General features: G+C 48.9%; 1 protein-coding gene across 2 annotated transcripts; it reads right to left on the bottom strand.

Annotated features, from left to right (window-relative positions):
- Positions 1–203: 203 nt before the first annotated feature.
- Positions 204–24,085, bottom strand: LOC134343034 (GTP-binding protein Rit1-like). Of its 2 annotated transcripts, XM_063041858.1 has the most exons (6): positions 23,647–24,076; positions 17,882–18,006; positions 10,874–10,930; positions 7,208–7,281; positions 6,270–6,461; positions 204–1,980 (listed from the first exon to the last, which is right to left on the bottom strand). In XM_063041858.1, exons 2-6 carry the CDS (start codon positions 17,979–17,981, stop codon positions 1,750–1,752), a joined length of 654 nt encoding a protein of 217 aa, XP_062897928.1. In that variant the 5' UTR covers positions 17,982–18,006; positions 23,647–24,076; the 3' UTR covers positions 204–1,749. The 2 variants fall into 2 exon arrangements, with proteins under 2 accessions (XP_062897928.1, XP_062897929.1); XM_063041859.1 differs by lacking the exon at positions 10,874–10,930 and having other exon boundaries at positions 23,647–24,085.
- Between the last annotated feature and the right edge of the window lie 2,239 nt (positions 24,086–26,324).

Genomic DNA, 26,324 nt, shown 5'->3' with positions numbered 1-26,324 from the left:
ATCCAGTGCAGAAAACTCCAAAGATTGACCAACCATCCTTTATCTTGTTGTGACGTCCCCTCTTTCCCACTGGTGGAGATATCTCCACATCTTCCTTCTTGGGATCTCAATATGTTTCAATAAGATCAATCCTCGTTCTTCCACACTCTGAAGAATGTAGCTCTAATTTCTTTCAGATCTATAGAGACAACGGGTCAGAACTGTGACAAATAGATTTTTAATTTGAGGTTTCCTACTTTGAACATAAAAGGTGTAGAACAGAATACTGTCAAAACGACGAGATGCCTGGTAAACAAGTGCCAAGGTTTGGGAATGTACATGTCAGTCATTAAAACCACAGGAGATTCTGCAGATGTTGGAAATCCAGAGAAACACACACACACACACACAATGCTGAAGGAAGTCAGCAGGTCAGGCAGCATCTAGGAAAAGGAATAGGATCGACAAATCAGGCTAAGATCCGTCATCAGGACAGTCTTGAAGAAGGTTCCCGGTTAAGACATCCGCTGTTTATTCCTTTCCATAGATGCTGCCTGACCTGCTGAGTTGATCAGTCATTACAATGTCAGATACAGTGAATTATCTTTTTTTTTGACTGTACATCCAGAGAATCGTTGTTCAAGGGTGAAGATGTTACATTGTGGGATACTGAGGAAGGGTGGAATTCCACCGAATGCACGTCAGGGCAGCATGTTAGCTTAACGTCAAGTTTGCTTTCCGGCGAGTGCACCATCGACCTACCCGAATGACCACTGGTCCCCAAAAGCTAAGTAATATAGGGAGATACTTCTCAAAATCTGTTGTTTTCTGGCATTTAAAAGTTTAAGAGGTCACCTGGATCTTATTTCCCAAGTTATTAAGAGAAGCTGTTAGAGTACCTTCAGGGAAGCAGTTTGTTTTAACTAGGCTGGGGGTGTCTGACAGGACAGTGTCAAGGGAGCTTTGCTCCGTGTCTAACCTGTCCTGTCCTTACTCCAGCAGCATGTCACAGGATACAGCTTAGCTAAGACTTTCAACTTGTACTATCCAGTTCTGGGAGTGTTTGTGATGGTGTAGTGGGAGATTGACTCTGTCTATTGTGTGTGATCCCTGCCCTGGGAGTGTGTGTGTGTGGAGGGAGCTTCACTCTGTATCTACCTTGGGAGTGTATGTCAGGATGGTGTGGAGGGAGCTTCACTGTGTCTCTAACCCTAGGAGTGTGATGGATTGATTACTAAGATTTTATTCGTCACGTGTATGTTGAAACATTCAGTGAAATGTGTTGTTTGTGTCAAATTAAATCAGCGAAGGTATTGCTGGGCAGCCGGCAAGTGTCGCCACACTTCCAGCTCGAACAGAGTATGCCCACAACTCACTAACCCTAACCCGTACATCTTTGGAAGGTGGGAGGAAACCGGAACACCCGGAGGGAGCCCACACTGCCTTGGGAGCGAGTGATTTCAGTGCCATTCAGCATTAACAGAAACGAGATGGGCCTCAGACTGACCCGTCTGCTATGGAAGCTGCCTGCTGCATGAGTTGCTTGGTTAAATCTGGCAAGGGGCTGATTATGTCATGAGGGAATTGGGGGAAGAGGGGGGATGAAATGCGTACCGCTTCACCTGGGAAAAGTTGCAGTGACTGGACCCCAGCCCCTTCAGCAGAGGCGCCATGCGTTTGGAGAGCAGAGGGGAGCAGGAGACTGGCGGTGGAGTACGAAGGGACCGTGGCTGCAGTTCCCCACGTGCTCCCCACCACTGTGTCCTCCTCTCACGTCACCGAGTCCCCCTTCTTCCTGAAGGGGCTCTTCAGCTTCCGCCAGACGCTGCCCTTTTGCCTGCCCCGCCTCTCCTGGGCCAGCGCGGCCTCCTTCTCCTTCTGCCTGATCTCTCGTACCATGGAGTGGAACACGTCGTCGATGTAGTAGCGGAGGGCAGCCGACGTCTCGAAGAACGGGCAGTTGAACTCACGTGCCAGCACCGCGCCCTCCTCCTTTGAAACCTGTGGTGAGAAACAGGAGGGAATGGGAAAGTGTCGTGTACGGGCAAAGAAAGAACTACAGCGAAGTAGTGTTAAATGGATTTACTGAGTCGTGTTAGTAACGGTACAATGTATAGCGGAGGAGCTATGAAGGGAACCCACCAAAACAAAAAACGTGCACTCCAAACCCTGGGCCCAAAAGAGAGTGCCTCTCATACATAGAAAACCCATTAGATTCACCCTGCGATCGATCGGCCGGCCGCATGCAAGTTTGCGCTGTTCTCACAGTCAATCGGAAACCGTACTGAACGTGTTGTAGACTCAGCCATCTCCATCATGGGCACCAGCCTCCCCACCATCACGGACATCTTTCAAAGGTAGATTCAGATTTATTTATCACAGGAACAGCCAGTGATTTGCATCACGTACGTTAACAACTAACACACGCCCGAGGAAGTAGTGGGGGGATAGCCCGCAACTGTCGCCACACATTCTGGAACCAACATCAGCATGCCCCACCGTGTGCAGCAGACACCCTCTACTGGCCGGGGTTGACCGTGGATGTCGGGTCCCAGCTGTCGACATAATATGCAAGCCCAGGGCAGTAAGATAATGGAGAACAAGCTGTTGCCCATGCAGCAGCTCTCCAGGCAGCTGATGAATCCAAAGGAACAGAAGAGACAGACTGATACAGTTTGGCATCAGGAGTTGCCAGTCAGCACTGATCTCAACAACCTTAGGGATTCCAGCCCCGGATTTTTCCTCCATGAGTAGAAGAGGTTTCAGATCAGTGTTTCCCTTTTCCTAGATGAGCTGCCAACTACGGCTGACGAGCCTCATCTGTCTGAAGCAACCAAGGAAAACAGCCTGGACTACACAGCATGCCTTATGAGGAAAGGTTGAGCGAGCTAGGGCAAAGGAAGATGAGAGGTGACTTGACAGAGGTGCATAAGATAATAAGAGACACAGATAGTTCAGCAGCCAGAGACTTTTTCCCAGGGCATAAATGGCTAACACGATTGGGCATAATGTTAAGGTGATTGGAGTATGTCAGAAGTAGGTTTTTCACATGAAGAGTGGTAAATGTGTGAAACACACTGGTGGTGGATGCAGATACATTAGGGAGATTTAAGAAACTATTAGACAGGCACATGGACAAAAGGAAAATAGGGAAGTGAAGCATTAAATTGATCTTGGAGTACGTCAGCACAACATCATTGGCCAAAGCTGGGGCTGCTTTCGTAAGACCATAAGACATGGGAGCAGAATTAAGTCATTTGGCCCATCGAGTCTGCTGCAGCATTCCAACATGTCTGATTTATTATCCCTCCTAACCTCATTCTCCGGCCTTCTCTTACCTTTGGTGTCCTTAGTAATCAAGAACCTATCAACCTTCACTTTAAATATACTCAGTGAATTGGCTTCCACAGCCGCCTGTGACAACGAATTCCACAGATTCACCACTCCTTGGCTAAAGAAATTCCTCCTCATCTCTGTTCTAAATGGATGTCTCTATTCTGAGGCTGTGCTTATAGCCCTACCAGGGTTGTCGTACATCCAATGTCGCCTCCAACCTCATCTGAAATTGTCTCTTCGCCCTTGAAATAGCCTTCCACAAATCATGCCTGGTTTTCTGATACAGACCTGGGTCACCAGACTTAAATGCCACAGATCTAGGCCTTCAGCAGATGACATACCTACTGGTTCATCCATACCTTTTGGTTTGGGAATGTACGGTAAGTCTTTCTGGGCACACACTCATCCACACAGGTTTTAATGAAGTCAGTAACAACTGCAGTGTACTCATCCAGATTCAAAGTGCTTCTCTTGTCCGTACCTTCTTGGTCCTCACTACAGGTGCTACAGTCTTCAGTCTCTGTCTATACTTGGGGAGTATTGAATTGAATTGACTTTATTACTTACATCCTTCATATCCATGAGGAGTAAAAATCTTTACGTTACGTCTCTGTGTAAATGTGCAATGTGCAATTTATAGTAACTTGTAATAAACAGTATGTCCAGCCAAGTGATCAGACTTCCCAAAGTGAGGGCATGGAATAGCATGGCAGGCATTCTTAATGGTGGTGTTACATTGGTCCAGTGTGTTGTTTCCTCTGGAATTGAAAGTGATCTGTTGATGGTAATTGCTTAGTGACTTTTTCCAGACTGGCCTGGCTAAAATCTCCCAAAATGATGGTGAAAGGTGTTGATTGCATTTGCTCAGCTCATCTAAAGCCTGATTGACAATGCTGAGGTGTGAATTATGAGGGGCACAGGGTCAGGGAGTCTAGAATTAAGAGGGCACAGGTATAAGGTGAGAGGAGAACTGTTTAAAGGACACCCGAGGGGCAATTTCTTCACACTGAAGAGTGGTGGGTATTATGGTACAAGCTGTCCCAGGGTCTCTCTACCAATCCAGTGGGTTGTTAAATTCACGGAGGACAGAAACGAGGCTCACCAGGTCCACATCGGAACCCTAACCCACTAAACCTACGTACCCCTAACTCTCAGCCTCTCTCCGGAGCGACACAGTGGCATACCTGTGATAGCAATCACCAATCGGGGTTCAATTCCCACTGCTGTCTAGAATTTGTACGTTCTCCTCAGGACCACCTGAGTTCCTCCGGGTGCTCCGGTTTCCCCCCACCTTCCAAAGACACACGGGTTTGGGTTAGAGAGCCGTGGGCGCTCTTTGTTGGCGCTGGAAGCATGGCCACACTTGCAGGCTGCCAATCCTCACCAATTTGATTTGACACATCTCACTTTGTTTTGATGTACATACAATTAAATAAAGATAACATTCACCCCACAAACATTCCCACACATCCATGATTCTAAACAAGGCTCCAACTCCAAACCCCTTCTACACTCCCCCTCCCCACCTCACACACGGGGTACTACGATACCCAGGAACACTAACCCACTCTATAGAGTAGACAATAAAGCAGAGATCCCAATAAAGACGAGCGCAGTTGAATCAGGTTAATGAAGGTGTGGGCCAGATCACACAGGCACGGTCCAGTGAGATTGCATCCCTAGTAATTAGATCAAGAAACACGAGGGTTAATTTTCCCACTGCCCAGAAACTAACACCCTATCCCTAATGTGTAGGAGAAGCAGATACAATTACAGTGTTTTAAAAAAAACACTTGGATAGGAAAGGGAGAAAGGGAGATGGGCCAAATTCAGGCAAATGAGCCCAGCTCAGGAAGGCACCTTGGTCAGCGTACCCGTCCAAGTGTTTTTTTTTAAACACTGTAATTGTACCAGCCTCTACTACACATTAGGGTTAAGGTGTTCGAGTTGGGCCAGAAGGCCTGTTCCCCTGCTTATTAAAGAGAGTTTAAGATTAACTTTAGTTGTCACACGTACATCGAACCATGCAGTGAAATGTGTCATCTGCATCACTGACCAATACAGTCCGAGGGTGTGCTGGGGGCAGCCTGCAAATGTCAGTAGCACTGACAAAAGATGAACCGTGGCAGTGGTGGGATCTGAAACCCTGTCACCTCAGAGTCCAGAGCCCAAGTCCAGGGTTCTGAGACCCCTCGGCCACACTACCACTTCCTATTAGTCTAGGAAACGAGAGGAAAGGGGGCAAATGAGGTTGTTCTGCTGGGATCAAGCATCGACCTGATGTGTCAACTGGCCAGGATCAGTTTTGGAATGGACGGTATCGGTCATTGACACAACGAATGCATTTCACTGTCACGTGATAGATAAAGCAGTGCCAAATGAGTTTAAGCACCAGAAATGGGTTCCCTCTGCACCCCCCCCCCCATATTCTGAGACTTATACAACCTCATTGTCTCATTCTTTCAATATTCAATAGGTTCCAGAGTGGACATGGAGCAAGTCTAGGACCAAAGGGCCCAGCCTCAGAACAGATTACCTTCAGAACAGAGATGAGGGATGATTTATTTAGCCAGAGGGTGGTGAATCTGTGGAATTCATTGCCACAGGTAGATGTGGAGGCCAAGTCATTGGGTGTATTTAAAGTGGAGTTTGACAGTTTCAGGTTTAATCAGAGTGTGAATGGTTACGGGGAGAAAGCAGCAGAATGGTGTTAAGAGGAATAATAAATATCAGCCACGATGGAATAGTGGAGTGGATTCAATGGCTTAATTCTGCTCCTATATCATACGAGTCCTAGGTCCACAGGGATCTCAGCGACTCCTCACGAAGCTGCCTCAGTACCTACACACGATCCCAGAGTACTCTCTGCAAATACTAGCCTTACCAAAGGGAGTGGTCGCAGCCCCCATTGCCCACCCTCCGCAGTCCTGCGCCCACAGGGACAGTGGCCTCACCTGCCGCAAGCTGCCCAGGTCAGACTTGTTGCCCACCAGTACCACCGGGATATCGTAGGTGTGCCGAACCCGGTAGATGAGCTGCTTGAACTCGACGGCCTCCTGGAAGCTCCGGCGATCCGTGATGGAGTAGCAGATGATGAAGCCCTCGCCCCCCCTCATGTATTGGTCCCTCATGGCCGTGAACTCCGCCTGCAATCGGAGGGACAGGTCAGTCGTGTGAGGTTGAGGGGGAGACAGGTCATGTGGCTTCACCCCCACCCTGCTGAGGACAATGGGAAGGGTGATTGGTAGGGGAGTATCTCTAAGTGACAAGACAAAGGTAGAGCAATGTATGTGTTGTATATGGATTTTAGTAGGGTTCGACATGGTAGGGTCATTTAGAAAGTCAGGAGACATGGGATCCAGGAAAACCTGGCTGTGTGGATACAGAACTGGCTTGCTTACAGAAGGCAGAGGAAGGTTGTGATGAAACGTATTCAGCTTGGAGATCGGTGACCAGCGGTGTTTCCCAGGGATCTGTTCTGGGACTCCTGCTCTTTGTGATTTTTATAAACGACCTGCTCAAGAAAGTGGAGGGGTGGGTTGCTAAGTTAGCAGACGGCATGAAAGTTGGTGGTGGTGTGGATCATGTAGAAGGTTGTTGTAGGTTACAGTGGGGACATTGATAGGATGCAGAGCTGGGCTGAGAAGTGGCAGATAGAGTTCAACCCAGAAAAAGCATGAAGTGATTCACTGTGGAGGCCTGATCCTGAAGACAGAGTAAGGTTAATAGCAGGATTCTTAGTGTGGAGGATCAGAGGGATCTTGGTGTCCACGTCTATAGATTGCTCAAAGCTGCTGCACAGGTTGACAGGGTGGTTAAGAAGGTGTATTGGCAGTGGGAGGTGGGCCTGTTCCTGGAGTGCACAATGCTACCCCCCCCCCCATTCACCCACCTGACCCGCCGTGTCCAGGATGTCCAAGTGGGCAGACTCATCATCAATGCGGACCCTGGTCTTGTAGGCGTCCTCTGCCAACAGAGAGGGAGCTTTTAATCATCGAGTTTTCAGCAGTTCATAAGGCAACAGACAGTCACATCCTCTGTGCTTTCACTAACTCTCCCCTGTCTTAAAGCAGCCCACCCATCTGATTCCCTCCCTCCCTGCTGTCTTTATGACCCCTCCCTCTCCCATGCACCCCTCCCCATTTGTGACCGTCCCCGTCTCTGTAAACCCCTTCCCTCCACAACACACCCAGTTCTAGGACCGCCTCCCTCCCATGTACCCCTCTCCGTCTCCAACCCACGTGCCCCCCCTTCCACCTCTCAAACCAGTCCTCCTCATTGTACCAGATGACTGGAAAATTGCACATGTTACTCCACTATTTAAGAAGGGTGGGAGGCAGTAGAAAGGAAACCATAGACCTGTTGGCCTGACATCAGTGGTTGAGAGTTGCTGGAATCGATCGTTAGGCATGAGATTACGGAGTACCTGGAGGCACATGACAAGATAGGCCAAAGCCAGTATGGTTTCCTGAAAGGAAAATTCTGGCTGACCAACCTACTGCAATTTTTTGAGGAAATTACAAGAAGGGTAGACAAAAAAGATGTAGTAGATGTGGTGTACTTGGATTTTCAAAAGGCTTTCGACAAGGTGCTGCACATGAGGCTGTTTAGCAAGATAAGAGCCCATGGAATTACAGGGGAGTTAATAGCATTGGCTGATCGGCAGAAAACAGAGAGTGGGAATAAAGGGGTCCTATTCTGGAGTTCCACATAGATCGGTGTTGGGACAGCTGCTTTTTACAATGCATGTCAATCATTTGAATTATGGGATTAATGGATTTGTGGCTAAATTTGCCGATGATACAAAGGTGGAGGTGCGGGTACTGTTGAAGAAACAGAGCACCTGCAGAGAGACTTAGATTGTTTAGGGGAATGGACAGAGAAGTAGCAATGAAATACAATGTTGGAAAGTGTATGGTCATGCACTTTGGTGGAAGAAATAAATGGGCAGACTATTATTTAGATGGGGAGAGAATTCAAAATGTAGAGGTGCAAAGGGACTTGGGAGTCCTTGCGCAGGATAGCCTAAAGGTTAACCTCCAGGTTGAGTTGGTGGTGAAGAAGGCGAATGCAATGTTGACATTCATTTCTAGAGGTATAGAATATAAGAGCAGGGATGTGATGTTGAGGTTCTATAAGGCGCTGGAGAGACCTCACTTGGGAGTATTGTGTGCAGTTTTGGGCTCCTTATTTTAGAAACATATTGGAGAGGGTTTAGAGAAGACTCACAACAATAATTCCAGGAATGAAAGGGTTACCGTATGAGGAATGTCTGGCAGCTCTTGGGCTGTACTCCCTGGAGTTCAGGAGAATGAGGGGGGATCTCATGGAAACATTCTTAATGTTAAAAGGCTTGAACAGATTAGATATGGCAAAGTTATTTCCCATGGTAGGGGAGTCTAGGACAAGAGGGTACGACTTCAGGATTCAAGGACGTCCATTTAGAACAGAGATGCGGAGAAATTACTTTAGTCAGAGGGTGGTAAATCTGTGTAATCTGTTGCCATGAGCAGCTGTGGAGGCCAAGTCATTGGGTGTATTTAAGGCAGAGAAAGATAGGTTTTTGATTAGTCAGGACATCAAAGGGTATGGGGAGAAGGCAGGGGAGTGGAGATGACTGAAAGAATTGGATCAGCCCATGATTGAATGGCGAAGCAGACTTGATGTACCGAATGGCCTACTTCTGCTCCTATACCTAATGGTCTTATCCCTGTAAAGGTGAGAACTCATTCCCTATTCCCCTCCCCACCCTTAGTGACTTCGCTCTCCAGTCCCCCAATCCAATCCCCATCACTATCACCCCCTATGTCCTTTCCCAGCTCTGTGATCCCATCCAATCCCTTTCTCTGTAACTCCCGCTACACAGTCCCGGGTTCAGACACTGAGTGAAGCTTCCTCCACATGGTCCCATAACACAAACACAGGGTCAGACACAGAGTGAAACTCCCTCTACGCTGTCCCATCACACATTCCCGGAGTCAGAGTGAAGCTCCCTCTACACCGTCCCATCACACACTCCCAGGGTCAGACACAGAGTGAAGCTCCCTCTATACCGTCCCATCACACATTCCCGGGGTCAGACACAGAGTGAAACTCCCTCTGCACCGTCCCATCACACACTCCCGGAGTCAGACACAGAGTGAAACTCCCTCCACACCGTCCCATCACACACTCCCGGGGTCAGACACAGAGTGAAACTCCCTCTACACTGTCCCATCACACACTCCCGGGGTCAGACACAGAGTGAAACTCCCTCTACACCGTCCCATCAGAATCAGCTTTAATATCACCAGTTTTAATAAGTGGTGAAATTTGTTATCTTTGTTTCAGCAGTACAACGCAATACATGATGACATAGGTAAAAAAAAATCTGTGAATTAAAGTGTAATTAATTATATATACACACGCACACATAATTTATAAAATAGTTAAATAAGTCGTATAGAAATAAGAGTAGTGTGGGAGTGTTTATAGGTTCAATATCCATTTGGAAATCGGATGGCAGAGGGGAAGAAGCTGTTCCTGAATCACTGAGTGTGTGCCTTCAGGCTTCTGTACCTCCTCCCTGACGGTAACAGTGAGAAAAGGGCATGTCCTGGTTGGTGAGGGCCCTTCATGGTGGATGCTGCTTCTGAGGCACCGCTCCTTGAAGATGTCCTGGATACTATGGAGGCTAGTGCCCATGATGGTGCTGGTTAATTTTACCACTGTTCAGCTTCGAATTCCACCCTCCCCCTCCTCCCCCCCCCACCCCATACCAGTCAGTGACGCAGCTCGTTCAAATGCTCTCCACGGCACACCTATAGAAATTTGCAAGTGGTTTTGGTGACATACCAAATCTCCTCAAACTCCTGATGAGATATAGCTGCTGTCTTACCTTCTTTATAACTGCATCGATATGTTGGGTCCAGGTTAGGTACTCAGAGATTTTGACACCCAGGAACTTGAAACGGTTCACTCTCTTCACTTTTGATCCCTCTATGAGGGCTGATATGTGTTCCCTTGTCTTACCCTTCCTGAAGTCAAGAATCAATCCCTTGGCCTTACTGACGTTGAGTGCAAGGTTGTTGCCACAAAACCACTCAACTAGTTGGCATATCTCACTCCTGTACGCCCTCTCGTCACCATCTGAGATTCTGCCAACAACGGTTGTATCATCAGCGAATTTATCGATAGCATTTGAGCTGTGCCTAATCAGACAGGCATGAGTGCAGAGGGAGTACAGCAGTGGGCTAAGCACACATCCCCGAGGTGCGCCAGTGCGGATTGCCAGCGAGATGGAGATGTGAATATGAATCCACACAGATTGTGGCCTTCTGGTTTGGAAATAGAGGATAGTTCCAGGAGGTGCAGAAGCCCAGGTTCTGGGGCATTTCAATTAGAACTGCAGGAATGATGGTGTTAAACGCTGAGCTGTAGTCGATAAACAGCATCCTGACATAGGTATTTGTGACACAAGTACCATGACTAACAGGGTAAAGAAAGCTCAGTCTAAAAGGAAGGAAAGAAACTGTTCCTCAGCATCAATCAAATTAATAAGATTAAGTCATCGTCTTACCTATAGTTGGGTCGTGGTAATCAAGAAATCGATGGCTTATGAACTGCATTGTCATGGCTGCAAGAAAATCACATGGACCATGAGTCAGAGATGCAAATGTCACTTCAAGCCGTGTTCCTGGTGACCATGGCTGCTGGTGCCTCCATGTTCCTTCAGCCACATCTACAGCCGAGTGTGGTAAGTCATTTTACCATTCTACTTAATCAGAGTTGAAACTACACACTGAGGGAGTCCAGATATTCCTCTTGCTTAGGAGGGCAGTACTGGGTTTCTTGGAGACGCTCTCGAAATGTAGAGTCTGTACACTCTCTGATGTGATGCCCAGTCTAACTAGACTCTGCGGACCAGCTGAGATGGTGCCCGGCCCAACTGGACCCTGCAGACTGCCCGAGGCGGTGCCCAGCCTAGGCAGACCCTGCAGACTGTCCGACCAGCCTGACTGGACCCTGCAGACTGCCCGATGCGGTGCCCAGCCTAGCCAGACCCTGCAGACTGCCTGAGGCGGTGCCCAGCCTAGCCAGACCCTGCAGACTGCCCGATGCTGTGCCCAGCCTGGCAGGACCCTGCAGACTGTCCGACCAGCCTGACTGGACCCTGCAGACTGCCCGATGCGGTGCCCAGCCTGGCAGGAGCCTGCGGACTGCCCGATGCGGTGCCCGGCCTGGCAGGACCCTGCAGACTGCCTGACCAGCCTAGCCAGACCCTGCAGACTGCCTGAGGCGGTGCCCAGCCTGGCAGGACCCTGCAGACTGTCCGACCAGCCTGACTGGACCCTGCAGACTGCCCGATGCGGTGCCCAGCCTGGCAGGAGCCTGCGGACTGCCCGATGCGGTGCCCGGCCTGGCAGGACCCTGCAGACTGCCTGACCAGCCTAACTGGACACTGCAGACTGCCCGAGGCGGTGCCCAGCCTTTGGAATTCTGTTCCATGAAGGACAGTGGAAACAGAAATGCACATTTTATGGAAATAGGCCCTTCAGCCCATCTGGTCCATGCTGACCAAGATGACATCTAAACTAAACTTGCTCCCTATCCAAACCGGACATCACCGGCATACAGAATGTTGCGAAATTTGTCGTTTTGTGACAGCGGTACAGTGCAATACATAAAGCAAATTTCTATCATTTACAATGAATTGTGCAAAAGAGGAATGGTGGGGTAATGTTCATAGATTTGTGCATCATTCCGATCTTGAAGTCAATTTATATTAAACGTCCTCTCCCTGTGTGTCAACTACACCCCTCCACTTTCTCCCCTGTGTGTCTCTGGTTCATTTAATTCCCATCCCCTCACCTTAAACCTACAACCTCTCGTCTTCTACTTCCTTTCCCTGGGGAGGAAGGACTGTGCACATTCACCCTATCTCCACCCCTCATGATTTCACACACCTCTACAAGGACACCTGCTACGCTGGCTTAACCTCCCCCTATACTCAGGCCCTCAGAAACTAGAAATATCCGTGGAAGTCTGGCTACATTTTTTTTCTCGATCTGCCAGAGCTGCAGTCCAAGGCCGAGTTGATTCTCTTTCAATTGACAGTGAACCTGAGTGCAGAGTGTCATTGCGAGGGAGGTTGTTCGCCGTCAAAACAAAAATCCTCTCTCCATTGTGTGACGGCTTTAGTTGGCTTGCTCAGGTTACCATGGCTACTCTCCCAACTGGGTGGTGGGGGGAGAGAACAGTCAGATGAAATCACCGTCAGCCTAATCCCTGTGGGAAAGGCCCCGTATCCAGAGTGCTGAGAGGAGGAGGAGGAAGTAGCAGCTGATTTCATTGCACAAAAGACTGCAGCCGCTGGAAATCTTGAGCAACGCGCACACAAAATGCTGGGGCAACTCTCCAAGCTCGGCTGCATCTATGGAGGGGAATAAACAGTCCAAAAGGAAGGTCGAGACCCCTCGTCAGGACTGGAAGGGAGAGGGGGGTGGGGGCAAACGCCAGAATAACTGGATTGAAGAGTCCTAGGGCAGCAAAGATCACAGAGGGGGAGAGTGAGAGAGGGTCTCACTGAACTCCTGTGAAGGAGAAGAGTTAAACTTCTTCAGGGTTGGCATCCCTTGAAGAGGCACAGCAAATCATAAACACAATTCGGGCTTCTGCCCCCTTCCTTTCCAGTCCTGATGAAGGGTCTCAGTCTGAAATTTCACATTCCGCCCCCTTCCTCTCCAGTCCTGATGAAGGCTCTCAGTCTGAAATTTCACATTCCGCCCCCTTCCTCTCCAGTCCTGATGAAGGGTCTCATTCTGAAATTTCACCCGTTTAATCCCCTCCATCGATGCTGCCTGACCTGCTGAGTTACCTCCAGTATTTTGTGAGCATTACTGATCTCTCTGGTGCTGAGGGGAGTAGTTTAGCGGGCCACTGGCCCAGCTTGTCATGGACGAGTTGAGCACAAGGGACCGTGTCCATGGTGTATGACTACGCACACACACGGGCGCAATGAAACATTTACTTGCAGCAGCATCACGGCATCAGATATGCGGAATTCACAGGAAAAACATCAATCATAGGAACAGAATTCAAACAACAAGCAGAAACAGGACTGCTGCACACAGGCAGTGAATAGTGTTGTACCACTTGGATCAAGGATCAGATGGCAGGAGGGAAGGTAGCTGTTCCCCAACTGAGAATAGACTCTTACAGGAGAAGCCCACTGAACTGACCACTGGGTGTATTTCTGGATATTTGTGCTGTAGCCCAACCACTTCAAGATTCACACACAAAAAATGCTGGTGGAACGCAGCAGGCCAGGCAGCATCTATAGGAAGAGGTACAGTCGATGTTTTGGGCCGAGACCCTTCATCAGGACAAACTGAAAGAAGAGATTGTAAGAGACGAGAGGGGGAGGGGGAGATCCGAAATGATAGGAGAAGACAGGATGGGGAGGGATGGAGCCAAGAGCTGGACAGTCGATTGGCAAAAGGGATATGAGGGGATCATGGGACGGGAGGTCTAGGGAGAAAGAAATCTCTCTAGCAGGATCTCCCAGTGGCCACACATTCTAATTCCATGTCCCATTCCTATTCTGATATGTCTATCCACGGCCTCCTCTGCTGTCAAGATGAAGACACACTCAGGTTGGAGGAACAACACCTTATAATCCGTCTGGGTAGCCACCAACCCGATGGCGTGAACAATGACTTCTCAAACTTCCGTTAATGCCCCTCCTCCCCTTCATACCCCATCCGTTATTTATCTATCTATTTATTTTCTCTCATTTCCTTTTTCTCCCTCTGTCCCTCTCACTATACCCCTTGCCCATCCTCTGGGCTTCCCCCCTCCCCCTTTCTTTCTCCCCGGGCCTCCTGTCCCATGATCCTCTCATATCCCTTTTGCCAATCACCTGTCCAGCTCTTGGCTCCATCCCTCCCCCTCCTGTCTTCTCCTATCATTTCGGATCTCCTCCTCCCTGTCCCACTTTCAAATCTCTTACTACCTCTTCTTTCAGTTAGTCCTGACGAAGGGTCTCGGCCCGAAACGTCGACTGTACCTCTTCCTATAGATGCTGCCTGGCCTGCTGCATTCACCAGCATTTTATGTGTGTTGCTTGAAATTCCAGCATCTGCAGATTTCCTCGTGTCTGCACTTCAAGATTCGACATGTTGTGCATTCAGATTCTCTTCTGTGCTCCTGTGTTGTAACACGTGGTTACTTGAGTTACTGTCACCTTCCAGCCAGCTTGAACCAGTCTGGCCATTCTCCCCTGACCTCTCTCACCGAGAAGGCGTTTTCACCCTCTGCACTACCACTCACTGGATGCTTTTTGCTTTTCGCACCACTCTCTGTAAACCCTAGAGACTGTTGTGTGTGAAATTCCCGGGAGATCAGCAGTTTCTAAGATGCTCAAACCACCCCATCTGGCACCAACAATCATTCCATGGTGAAGGTCACTTAGAACACATTTCTTCCCCGTTCTGACGTTTGAACAACAACTGAGCCTCGTGACCATGTCTGCATGCTTTTATGCATCAAGTTGCTGCCACATGATTGGCTGATTAGATATTTGCTTTAACGAGCAGGTGTTCAGGAGTACCTAATAAAATGGCCACTGAATGTAATACTAGTAGAAAACAGAAGAACAATAGGAAAATTAAATTGGCAGAGGGCACCCTGTCTCCTATCTCAAGAGGAGTTTGAGGAGATTTGGTATGTCAAGAAAGGCTCCAGCAAATTTCTACAGATGTACTGTGGAGAGCATCCTAACTGGTTGCATCACTGTCTGGTGTGGAGGGGCCATTGCACAGGATCGGTAAAGGCTGCAGAAAGTTGTAAACTTAGCCAGCTCCATCATGGGCAAAACCCTCGCCACCATCGAGGACACCTTCGAAAAGGTGATGCCTCATTGAGGACCCCCACTCCCCAGGACATTGCTACTATCGGAGAGGAGCTACAGGAGCCTGAAGATACGCACTCAATACTCGAGCAAAAGCTTCTTCCCCTCTGCCATCAGATTTGTGAATGGATAATGAACCCATGAACACTAACTACATCAGTGTTTTTGCACTCTCCTGGCACTAAATCAGTTTTTTTTAAATATATGTATTTCTTATTGTAATTTATTGTATATTTTATGCATTGCACTGTACTGCTGCCAAAAAACAACAAATTTCACAATGTAGGCTAGCAATAATAAACCTGGTTCTGATTCCTCCTGCCAGGCCCGGCCTCAAACCACTCGGTGTGGGAATATCTCCGCACAAACACACAAAGATGCAGATCGATGAGCTGCCAGCCAGCTGATCTCATCTGCCGGCCAATAATTTGCCCTGCTCCCCTTCCGTTGCTACGAGATGGAAGGTTGCCCGGCAACCGCTGCGACTGGAATACCCCCAGCGAGAGATGAATTTCCTACACCACCCCCCCCCCACCCCTTCACGGTTTGGAAATTAATTAAAGTTCCTACACTTGTTGATGGGATTTACTCCCAGGTGTTTACACAACTTGGCATGATCCTGTCTCCTTGACCTCTCGACACGGATTTCACAGCAAAGAGCGATGCAGAGGAATAGAGTCACTGCCTCCTGGAGAGCCCTGTCTGATCCCCACACTGTGTGTGTGTGTGTGTGTGTGAGAGAGAGACACTGACTCTCTCTGTGTCTCGTGTGTGTGAGCGAGAGAGACACTGACTCTCTCTGTGTCTCGTGTGTGTGAGAGAGAGAGACACTGACTCTCTCTGTGTCTCGTGTGTGTGAGAGAGACACTGACTCTCTCTGTGTCTCGTGTGTGTGAGAGAGAGAGACACTGACTCTCTCTGTGTCTCGTGTGTGTGTGAGAGAGAGACACTGACTCTCTCTGTGTCTCGTGTGTGTGAGAGAGAGAGACACTGACTCTCTCTGTGTCTCGTGTGTGTGAGAGAGAGAGACACTGACTCTCTCTGTGTCTCGTGTGTGTGAGAGAGAGAGACACTGACTCTCTCTGTGTCTCGTGTGTGTGAGAGAGAGAGACACTGACTCTCTGTACCTTTCTGTGTGTTTAAGATCATAAGGTATCGGAGCAGAATAAGGCCATTTGGCCCCTCAAGTGTTCTGCCATTTCATCATGGCTGATCCAATTTTTCTCTCCGCCCCAGTCTCCCTGTATCCCTTCATGCCCTGACCAATCAAGAATCTATCAACCTAAGTATACGTGGCCTCCACAGTCACCTGTGGCAACGAATTCCATAGACTCACCACCCTCTGGCTAAAGAAATTCCTCCTCATCTCCATTCTAAAAGGATGTTCCTCGATTCTGAGGCTGTGCCCTCTGGTCCTCGACTCTCCCACCATAGCAAACATCCTCTCCACATTCATCAATTTTCAGTCATTCTCTCTCATTCTCTCTCTCTCTCTCTCTCTCGTTCTTTTATTCTGTCGCTCATTCTCTCTCTCATTCGTTCGCTCTCTCGTTCTGTTCTCACTCGTTCTCTCATTCTCGTTGTCTCTCGTTCTCTCTCTCGTTTTCTCTCTCTCTCGTTCTCTCTCTTGTTCTCCTATACGTTCTCCTTCTCCTTACACGGATAGTTCTAGTTTCTGAGGGCCTGAGTATAGGGGGAGGTTAAGCCGGCGTAGGAGGTGTCCTTGTAGAGGTGTGTGAAATCATGAGGGGTGGAGATAGGGTGAATGTACACAGTCCTTCCTCCCCAGGGAAAGGAAGTAGAAGACGAGAGGTTGTAGGTTTAAGGTGAGGGGATGGGAATTAAATGAACCAGAGGCACACAGAGGAGAAAGTGGAGGGGTGTAGTTGACACACAGGGAGAGGACGTTTAATATAAATTGACTTCAAGATCAAAATGATGTAAAATTAGGGTATTTGGTCTCCACCATTCCATCGTGACTGATTCATTATCCCTCTCAACCCTATTCTCCAGCTTTCCCCGTAACTTTTGACACCATTACTAATCAGAACTTAAATATACCAATGACTTTGCCTCCACAGCTGTCTGTGACAAAGAATTCCACAGATTCACCACCCTTGGCTAAAGAAATTCCTCCTCATCTCTGTTCTAAAGGGACATTCTTCTACTCTGAGTCTGTGCCCTCTGGTCCTAGACTCCCCCACTATTGGACACAATCCACTCTATCTAGGCCTTTCAATATTTGACAGGTTTCAATCAGATTCCAACCACACCCCCGCCCCCAGCATTCTCCTAATTTTTAAAAAATGTATTTGCCTCTACCGTTCCCCTGGCTGTTCGTACCATATTCCTGCGTGAAGTTTCCCCTTGTGTCCCTTTGAAACCATTCCCCACTCATCTTGGGCCTATGCCCTCCAGTTTTTTGGTTCCCATTCCCTGGTGAAAAGACCCTCACTCGGACACAAGTACAGACCCAGGGACATCAGACGCTCCTCGCACTTTACACTCTCTGTGTAAGTGTAATGCCATTCTGCAATCTTCTTGTGCTACCTCAATGCACTAATGAATTGATCGGTACGGATAGTAGGCAAGGCAAGTTTTTCCACTGTACTAAATCACTGTGTCACCATACTAAATCAATTTGCGCTTCTGGGCAGTGCCGGACCAGATACCTACCACTCTTGCCCACTCCCCCGGCTCCCAGCATCACAATCTTGTACTCCCGGATGCCCCCGGCGCTGCTGGGGCTGGGTCTGTTTGAGGCTGCCAATTCCATACTTGGCGGGGCTCCTGGTCCCGATCTGTGGGCACAAATTGGGAGGCTCGTCATTGTCCAGCCACTCATCCGTCCACTCTCTGCCCAGCATCTGGAGCGTTATCGCTTCTGGGGAGAAAATATTAAACTGCACTGCTCCCCCCTACCGCCCCTTAAGTGGACACTGATCTCCCAGTGACCACCCATTTCGATTTGACTTCCCAATCCCATTCCACAGCATCCTCTACCGCCACGATGAGGCCAAACTCAGATTGGAGGAGCAACATCTCGTATTCCATCTGGGTAGCCTCTAACCCGATGGCATGAACATCGATTTCTCTAAGTTCCTTTCCTCCATCTCTCCTTTTCCATTCCCCATTCTGTCCCCCGTCACTCCTTCTCTTCTCATCAGTTCCCTCTCGTTCCCCTCCTGTTTCCCTTTCTTCTTTGGTCTACTCTCCTCTCCTATCAGATTCCTTCCCCAGTCCTTTACCTCTTCCACCTATCTCCACCCAGCTTCTCACTTCTCACCCACCCACCCACCCACCTTCCCCCTCGCCTATCGCCTGCCAGCTTGTAATCCTCCTCCCTCTCCCCACCTTCTTATTCTCGCTTCTGCCCCCTTCTTTTCCAGTCCAGATTAAGGGTCTTGTCCCAAAACTTTAGTTATTCCCCTCCATAGATGCTGCCCAACCTGCTGTGTTTCTCCAGCATTCTGTGTGTGTTGCTTTAGGTTTCCAGCATCTCTTGTGTTACTGAAAATCTCCCATGACCGATGTTTTGAAGGTGCACCCTCCTTGGGTCTCCCGTCCAGTTACCTAGACCAAGGGCCAATTACTCGCCCCTCTTTAGGGTGTGAATCACAGAGTTGGGCTCCTTGGCCCAACACCTCGATCCCGTCCTGGACTTCTGGTAAGATGGCAGCACGCTCAGGTGCAGAGTCTCTACGGGTGTACCAAGGTGTACTGTCTTTTTTAAACGTATTTGCTACGATCGCAAGACCCTGCTGGACATCACGAACTTAAAATACGGCATATGGAGACCATCAGCAAGTTGCTGATTGGGGTAGGGCTTGGTGTGGATCGCGCCGCTGCCCGCGTTGGTCGTACGAAGGCGGTGTGATCGTTTCAGTGGCATTGGTAATGTGGAGTGCCGCAAGTGCGATTGGCAGACGGCACAGGTGGGCGGTGGGGGAACCGCGTGGCCTCAGTCACAGTGAGGACTGGGCCTCAAGCTGCAGTGTCGCCTGCGTGCAGCCGCCCAGGGAGGGGGGTCCGTGATCTCCAGCGGAGTGCCGGAGACGTGGTGTCCAAGCTGGAGTCGGTGCTGCCCTCCGGAGTTCACTCGGCAGAAGACAAGAGGTACTGTGCTCGGCTGCCGACTGCTGCAACATACATGGACTCGGGGGACGTGGACTATTTATTTTTGTGTGTCTGTATTTTACTCCTGACTTGGGCTGTGTATGACTGTTGTCGCTGTGTTTAGCACACTGGCCCCAGAGGAACGCTGTTTTGTTCATCTGTGTTCTTGTGCATGGTTGAATGACAGACAATTAAACTTGAACATGAATTCTATCTGAGCTCATCCCATTTGCCAATGTCTGGGCCATATCACTCTAAACCTTTCTTATCCATGTACCTATCTAACTGTCTTTGATACCTTGCTTTCATTCCTGCCTCTTATCACTCGTTCCAGGAAGGGAGAGACTCCCACACAGTTATCTAAACAGGCCAAGGAGGAATTAAAGTAGACTACTCGGTGACACCATCCTGTTCTACTTTTGAATAAGATCATGGCTACTCTGTATTCACTCCATCTTACCCTGGCAATGTCTCAAACGCCTACCCCCCTCCCCCCCCCACCTGGCCTTAAAAATATTCAACAGCATTTGGACAGGTACATGGATAGGACAGCTTTAGAAAGATATGGGTCAAATGCAGGCAAATGGGACTTGCTTAGTTGGACATCTTGGTCAGCCTAGATAAAGTTGGGCTGAAGGGCCTGTTTCTCTGCTGTATAAATCTATGACCCCACTTCTACGTCCTTCGAGAAAGAGAGATTAGCTTTATTTGTTGGACGTACATCGAAACATCCAGTGAAATGTGTTGTTTGCCTCAGGAATGGGCTGGAGGCAGTCACAATGTCGCCACGCTTCTGACGCCAATGTGGCGTGCCCACAGCTCACTCACCTAACCCGTGTTTCTTTGGAGTGCGGAAGGAGACCCACACAGTCGTGGGAGAGCATACAAACTCCTTACAGACAGTGGCGGGAATTGAACCTGGATCGTTGGCGCGACCAATAGAGTTACGCTAACTGCTATGCTACTGTGTTGCCCCTGAGGTCCAAACACTCAACCTCACAGGAAGAATTTCTCTTCCTCTCATCTTAAATGAAGAATCCTTTATTGTTGCTCTGAGACCATAAGACATAGGAGCAGAATTAGGCCATTTGGCCCATCGAGTCTGCTCTGCCATTCAATCATGGCTGATCCGTTCTTCCCCCTCCTTAGCTCCACTCCCCGGCCTTCTCCCCTTAACCTTTGATGCCGTGTCCAATCAAGAACCTCTGCCTTAAAATACACCCAATGACCTGGCCTCCACAGCTGCCTGTGGTAATAAATTCCACAAATTCACCACCCTTCGGCTAAAGACATTTCTCCACATCAATGTTTTAAATGGACGCCCCTCTATCCTGAGGCTGTGCCCTCTTGTCCTAGACTCCCCCACCATGGGAAACATTCTTTCCACATCTACTCTGTCTTGGCCTTTCAACATTTGACAGGTTTCAATGAGATTGCCCCTCATCCTTCTAAATTCCAGTGAGTACAGACCCAGGACCATCAAATGTTCCTCATATGATAACCCTTTCATTCCCAGAATCATCCTCTTGAACCTCCTCTGAACTCTCTCCAATGCCAGCACATCTTTTCTTAGACGAGGAGCCCAGAACTGTTCACAATACTCAAGGTGAGGCCTCACCAGTGTCTTATAAAGCCTCAGCATCACATCCCTGCTCTTGTATTCTAGACCTCTTGAAATGAATGCTAACATTGCATTTGCCTTCCTCACCACTGATTCTACCTGCAAGTTAACCTTCAGGGTGTTCTGCTTAAGGACTCCCAAATCCCTTGCATCTCCGATTTTTGGATTTTCTCCCCATTTAAGAAATAGTCTGCACATTTATTTCTATTACCAAAGTTCATGACCATGCATTTTCCAACATTGTATTTCATTTGCCACTTTATTGCCCATTCTCCTAATCTGTCCAAGTCCTACTGCATCCCACCTGTTTCCTCAACACTACTTGCCCCTCCACCAATCTTCGTATCATCTGCAAACTTGGCAACAAAGCCATCTATTTCATCATCTAAATCATTTACATACAGCATAAAAAGAAGTGGTCCCAACATCAACCCCTGCGGAACACCACTAGTCACTGGCAGCCAACCAGAAAAGGATCTTTTTATTCCCACTTGCTGCCTCCTACCAAACAGCCAATGCTCTGACCATGTTAGTAACTTTCCTGTAATACCATGGGCTCTTAAATCGGTAACCCTTGTGTGTGGCACCTTGTCAAAAGCCTTCTGAAAGTCCAAATATACAACATCCGCTGCATCTCCTTTATCTGCCCTACTTGTAATCTCCTCAAAGTATTCCAACAAGTACGTCAGGCAGAATTTTCCTTGAAGGAAGCCATGCTGACTTTGTCCTATCTTGTCCTGTGTCACCAGGTACTCCATCAACTCGTCCTTAACAATTGACTCCAACATCTTCTCAACCACTGGAGTCAGGCTAACTGCTCTATAATTTCCTTTCTGCTACCTTCCTCTGTTCTTAAAGAATGGAGTGACATTTGCAATTTTCCAGGTCTCTGGCACCATGACAGAGTAAAATAATTCTTGAAAGATCATTACTAGTACCTCCACAATCTCTACTGCTACCTCTTTTAAACCCTAGGGTGCAGTTCATCTGGTCCAGGTGATTTATGTACCCTTAGATCGTTCAGCTTTTTGAGCACTTTCTCCCCTGTAATAGTAACTGCACTCACTTCTCATCCCTCACACCCTTCAACACCTGGCAGACTGCTAGTGTCTTCCACAGTGAAGACTGATGCAAAGTACTCATTTCGTTCATCTGCCATCTCCTTGGCCCCCTTGAGATTCTTCTAAACTCCAGAGAATGCAAGCCTAGTCTGGCCACATATCCTCGTGACAACCTACCCACTCTGACCGTTAGCAGAAAAGGACACAGTAAGTGTACCATCTAGTCCAGGGGTCCCCAACCATTTGCGCACCGCGGACCGGTTTAATATTGACGATATTCTTGCGGACCGGCCGACGGGGTGGGGGGGGGGTGTTCAAGTTCAACAGTGTGTGACAGGGAATGAGGAAAAGTGCAGCTGACTCATATGGTTTCATATCGCCAGATCATATTGTTTCCTCGCGGCCCGGTGGTTGGGGACCACTGGTCTAGTCCATCCTGTTTCTTTTCTTTTCATTGGTTCTATGATGTTTCTTTGTATTGACTGTGAATGCCCGCAAGAAAATGAATCACAGGGTTGTATATGGTGACAAATACACACTGTGATAATTTTTTTTTGAACTTTGAACATCAGCCAGGAGGTTATAATGAATCAGCTGAGTTGGGACATGCCACATTCTTCTGCACCATCAAAGTGTCCCAAACACCCAAGTGAACACCTTGGAGCTTGGACTAGCCGGGTTCTGTCCTGCACCCGTCACCCACCGGGGGCAATGCGAGCTAATGGGCAAGACATGAATGATGGGGGGGGGTGATATTGGTTAGACATCAGGGGAGAGAAGGCTCCCTGCCCTGGCCAGGGGTTTGGTGGGGGGGTGAGTGCAGGGGTTCTCAAGTGACAGAGACTGGGAATGGTGTAGGGGCTGGAGGGGCTACAGAGACAGGAAGGGGATGAGGAAGCTAGAAAGGGTCACAGAGATAAGAAGGGGTGTTGGAGATAAGGAGGGGTGTTGGTGATAAGGAGGGGTGTTGGAGATAAGGAGAGGTGTTGGAGATAAGAAGGGGTGTTGGAGATAAGGAGGGGTGTTGGAGATAAGGAGGGGTGTTGGAGATAAGAAGGGGTGTTGGAGATAAGGAAGGGTGCAGAGGCCAAAGATCACAGAGACCGGGAGCGGTGTAGGGGCTGGAGAAGGAGTGACCCATACAGGGAGCGGGAGAGAGGGGATAAGAGGGACGGGGAAGGATGCGGGTCCTGAGAAGGGTGACGGAGTTGGTGGTGGGGGCCGGGGGCAGGAGCTGTAAAGTGGAAAGGGTGAATTACAGAGTTGGCGACGTCCCCACCTACCCGGTTCCAGTTAATAGGCAGGGTGTCCTGTCCCGGACCGGGCTGCGGGCCGCCGCTCTCCGCGTGAGGTGTCTGGTGCCTCCGCCTGGATACAGCGACACAGGGGTGAAGCCCAGGCCCGGTATGAGCATCAGAGGCCCGGCCACTGGGTGTGCAGAGCTGGGCGGTGCGTATCCTCACCACCCACCGATGCCCGAAGCCAGAACCCAACCTCCAAAATACAACTTCGGGGCAGTTTTTCTTTTTAATATTTATTAAAGCGACACTGACAGCCCCTATGCAAACCCAAGCCCCCAAAGTCAACAAATGCAACTGGCTTCCCACTGACTAGAGGAAGTTTAAAATCAGCTCAAAAGTTACCTGCGGGGAGAGAGATCACCGATTCCAAGCCATCAAGTTTCTCGGTACTTTCATCTGATTTTGTCTCGGGAACTTCTGTCTTTCAATCTTCTTTAAATCCCCCTTTCCAAAAAGTTTAGGGAAAGCTGGTACTTTGTCGACTCCTGGCCCACCGCGGGGTCTTAGCGCCCGCCGTGTTGTTGGGTGTAGGCGGTGCACCGTTTGACTCTTCCCCCTTCCAGGAAGTCCGGCTGTTTCCCCCGCTGTACGTCCTGAATTTGCGCGTCTCCCAAGTGCGGAAGGGACGGCCTTGCTTCGGAGGTCGAGGGAGCGGCCGAGTTGCTTCACGAAGACTTTTAACTCAGCTGCCTTGCCCACTCTCTCCCCTCCCCTCCCCTCCGCAGCGTCCCAGAGGCTGAGTGACGAGAGGTGCAGATCAAGGCAGTTTCGGAGGTTCTTCCGAAGTGAGAGCGTCCAAAGGGGAAGGGCCAGGGGGGTGGGAAGCAAGACGGCCTGTCAGCCCGTCGAGTCCGTGCTGCCTGCTGGAGGGAGGCCACTAATTTTCTCTGTATTGGAATCTTGCGCTCAGTTCTGGTCGCCTCACTCTAGGAAGGTTGTGGAAGATTTGGAGAGGGTGCAGAGGGGATTCACCAGTACGCTATCTGGACCAGAACCACTCGGGTTTATTATCACCAGCATGTGTGGTGAAATGTGTTAACTTAGCAGCATCAGTTCAATGCAATACATAATCATATAAAAAGAAAAAAAATCAAATCAATTACAGTAAATATTGAATGAATTGAATGATGATTGAATAGATTAAAATAGTACAAAAAACAAATAATGAATATTCTTTTAAAGAAGTGAGGTAGTGTTCACAAGTTCAACATCCATTTAGGAATCTGATGGCAGAGGGAAAGAAGCTGTTCCTGAATCGCTGAGTGTGTACCTTCAGGCTTCTGTACCTCCTTCCTGATGGTAACAGTGAGAAGAGGACATGTCCCGGGTGATGGGGGTCCTTAAGAATGGACGCTGCCTTTCTGAGGCAGCGCTCCCTGAAGTTGTTGTGGATACTATGGAGACTAGTACCCAAGATGGAGTTGAATGGGAGCTAGGGCTTTACTCTTTGGCGAGAAGGAGGATGAGAGGAGACATGATAGAGGTGTACAAGATAATAAGAGGAATAGATAGAGTGGATAGCCAGCGCCTCTTCCCCAGGGCACCACTGCTCAATACAAGAGGACATGGCTTTAAGGTAAGGGGTGGGAAGTTCAAGGGGGATATTAGAGGAAGGTTTTTTACTCAGAGAGTGGTTGGTGTGTGGAATGCACTGCCTGAGTCAGTGGTGGAGGCAGATACACTAGTGAAGTTTAAGAGACTACTAGACAGGTATATGGAGGAATTTAAGGTGGGGGCTTATATGGGAGGCAGGGTTTGAGGGTCGGCACAACATTGTGGGCCGAAGGGCCTGTACTGTGCTGTACTATTCTATGTATAATTTTACAACTTTCTGTAGCTTCTTTCAGTCCTGTGCAGTAGCCACCTTCCCCTCCCCCATCCAACCAGAGGGTCATGCAGCCTGTCAGAATGCCCTCCATAGTACATCGATAGAAGTTTTCCAGTGTTTTAATTGATAAACCAAATTTCTTCAAACTCCTAATCTCGAGAGCATGTCTTATGAGGAAAGGTTGAGCAAGCTGGGGGCTATTCTCTTTGGAGTGAAGAAGGATGAGCGGTGACTTGATAGAGGAGTACAAGATGATGAGAGGTATTGACAGAGTGGACAGCCAGAGACCTTTCCCCAGGCGGAAATGGCCAACACAAGGGGGCATAATTTTAAGGTAATTGGAGGAAGGTTTAGGGGTGATAACAAAGGTAGGATTTTCAGAGAGATAGAGAGAGAGGGAGGGAGGGAGGAAGGGAGGGGGAGAGATAGATGTGGAACGTGCTGCCAGGGCTGGAGGTAGAGGCAGATACATTAGGGACATTTAACAGACCCTTAGATGGGCACATGGATGATTGAAAAATGAAGGGTTATGTAGGAGGGAAGGGTTGGATTGGTCCTGGGTGTAGTTTAAACGGTTGGCTCGACATTGTGGGCTGAAGGGCCTGTACTGTGCTGTAATGTTCTATTTATTGATATGGTCTTGTGTAGCAAGACACGGAAAAATTTATATGCCATCTGTTCGTTCATAAGCAATCAAGGCAGTAAAAGGAAAACACAATGCAGAGTAGAGAGTCACGTTTACAGTGCAGGCAGACAAATAAAGTACAAGGGCCACGACCAGGTAGATTGGGAGATCAGGCGTTCATCTTCAGTGTGTGAGAGGTCTGATCGAGAGTTTGACAACGGGGGGATAGAAGCTGTCCTTGGTCCTGGTGGTAAGTGCCTTCGGGCTTTTGCATCTTCTGCCCGATGGGAGAGGGGAGTAGGGATGTCCAGGGTGGGAAGGGTCTTTGATTCTGCTGGCCACTTTACTGAGCAAGTGAGAAGCGTGGACCAAGTCTGTGGCTTACGGGATGGGTTGGGCTGTGTTTGTAACTCCCTGTAGTTTCCTGCAGTCAAGGGGGAAACCAGATGCCACACCAAGGCGTGGGGCATCCACGTAGGATTCTTCCTATGATGCAACATTAAAACCAGGCGAGGGTCATCCGGGACAAGCCACATCTCCTTAGAAAGTAGAGATGTTAGTGCCCTT

The sequence above is a fragment of the Mobula hypostoma genome, chromosome 2, assembly GCF_963921235.1.
Source record: "Mobula hypostoma chromosome 2, sMobHyp1.1, whole genome shotgun sequence".
NCBI lineage: Eukaryota > Metazoa > Chordata > Chondrichthyes > Myliobatiformes > Myliobatidae > Mobula > Mobula hypostoma.
This window is presented reverse-complemented; position numbering and strand designations above follow the sequence as displayed.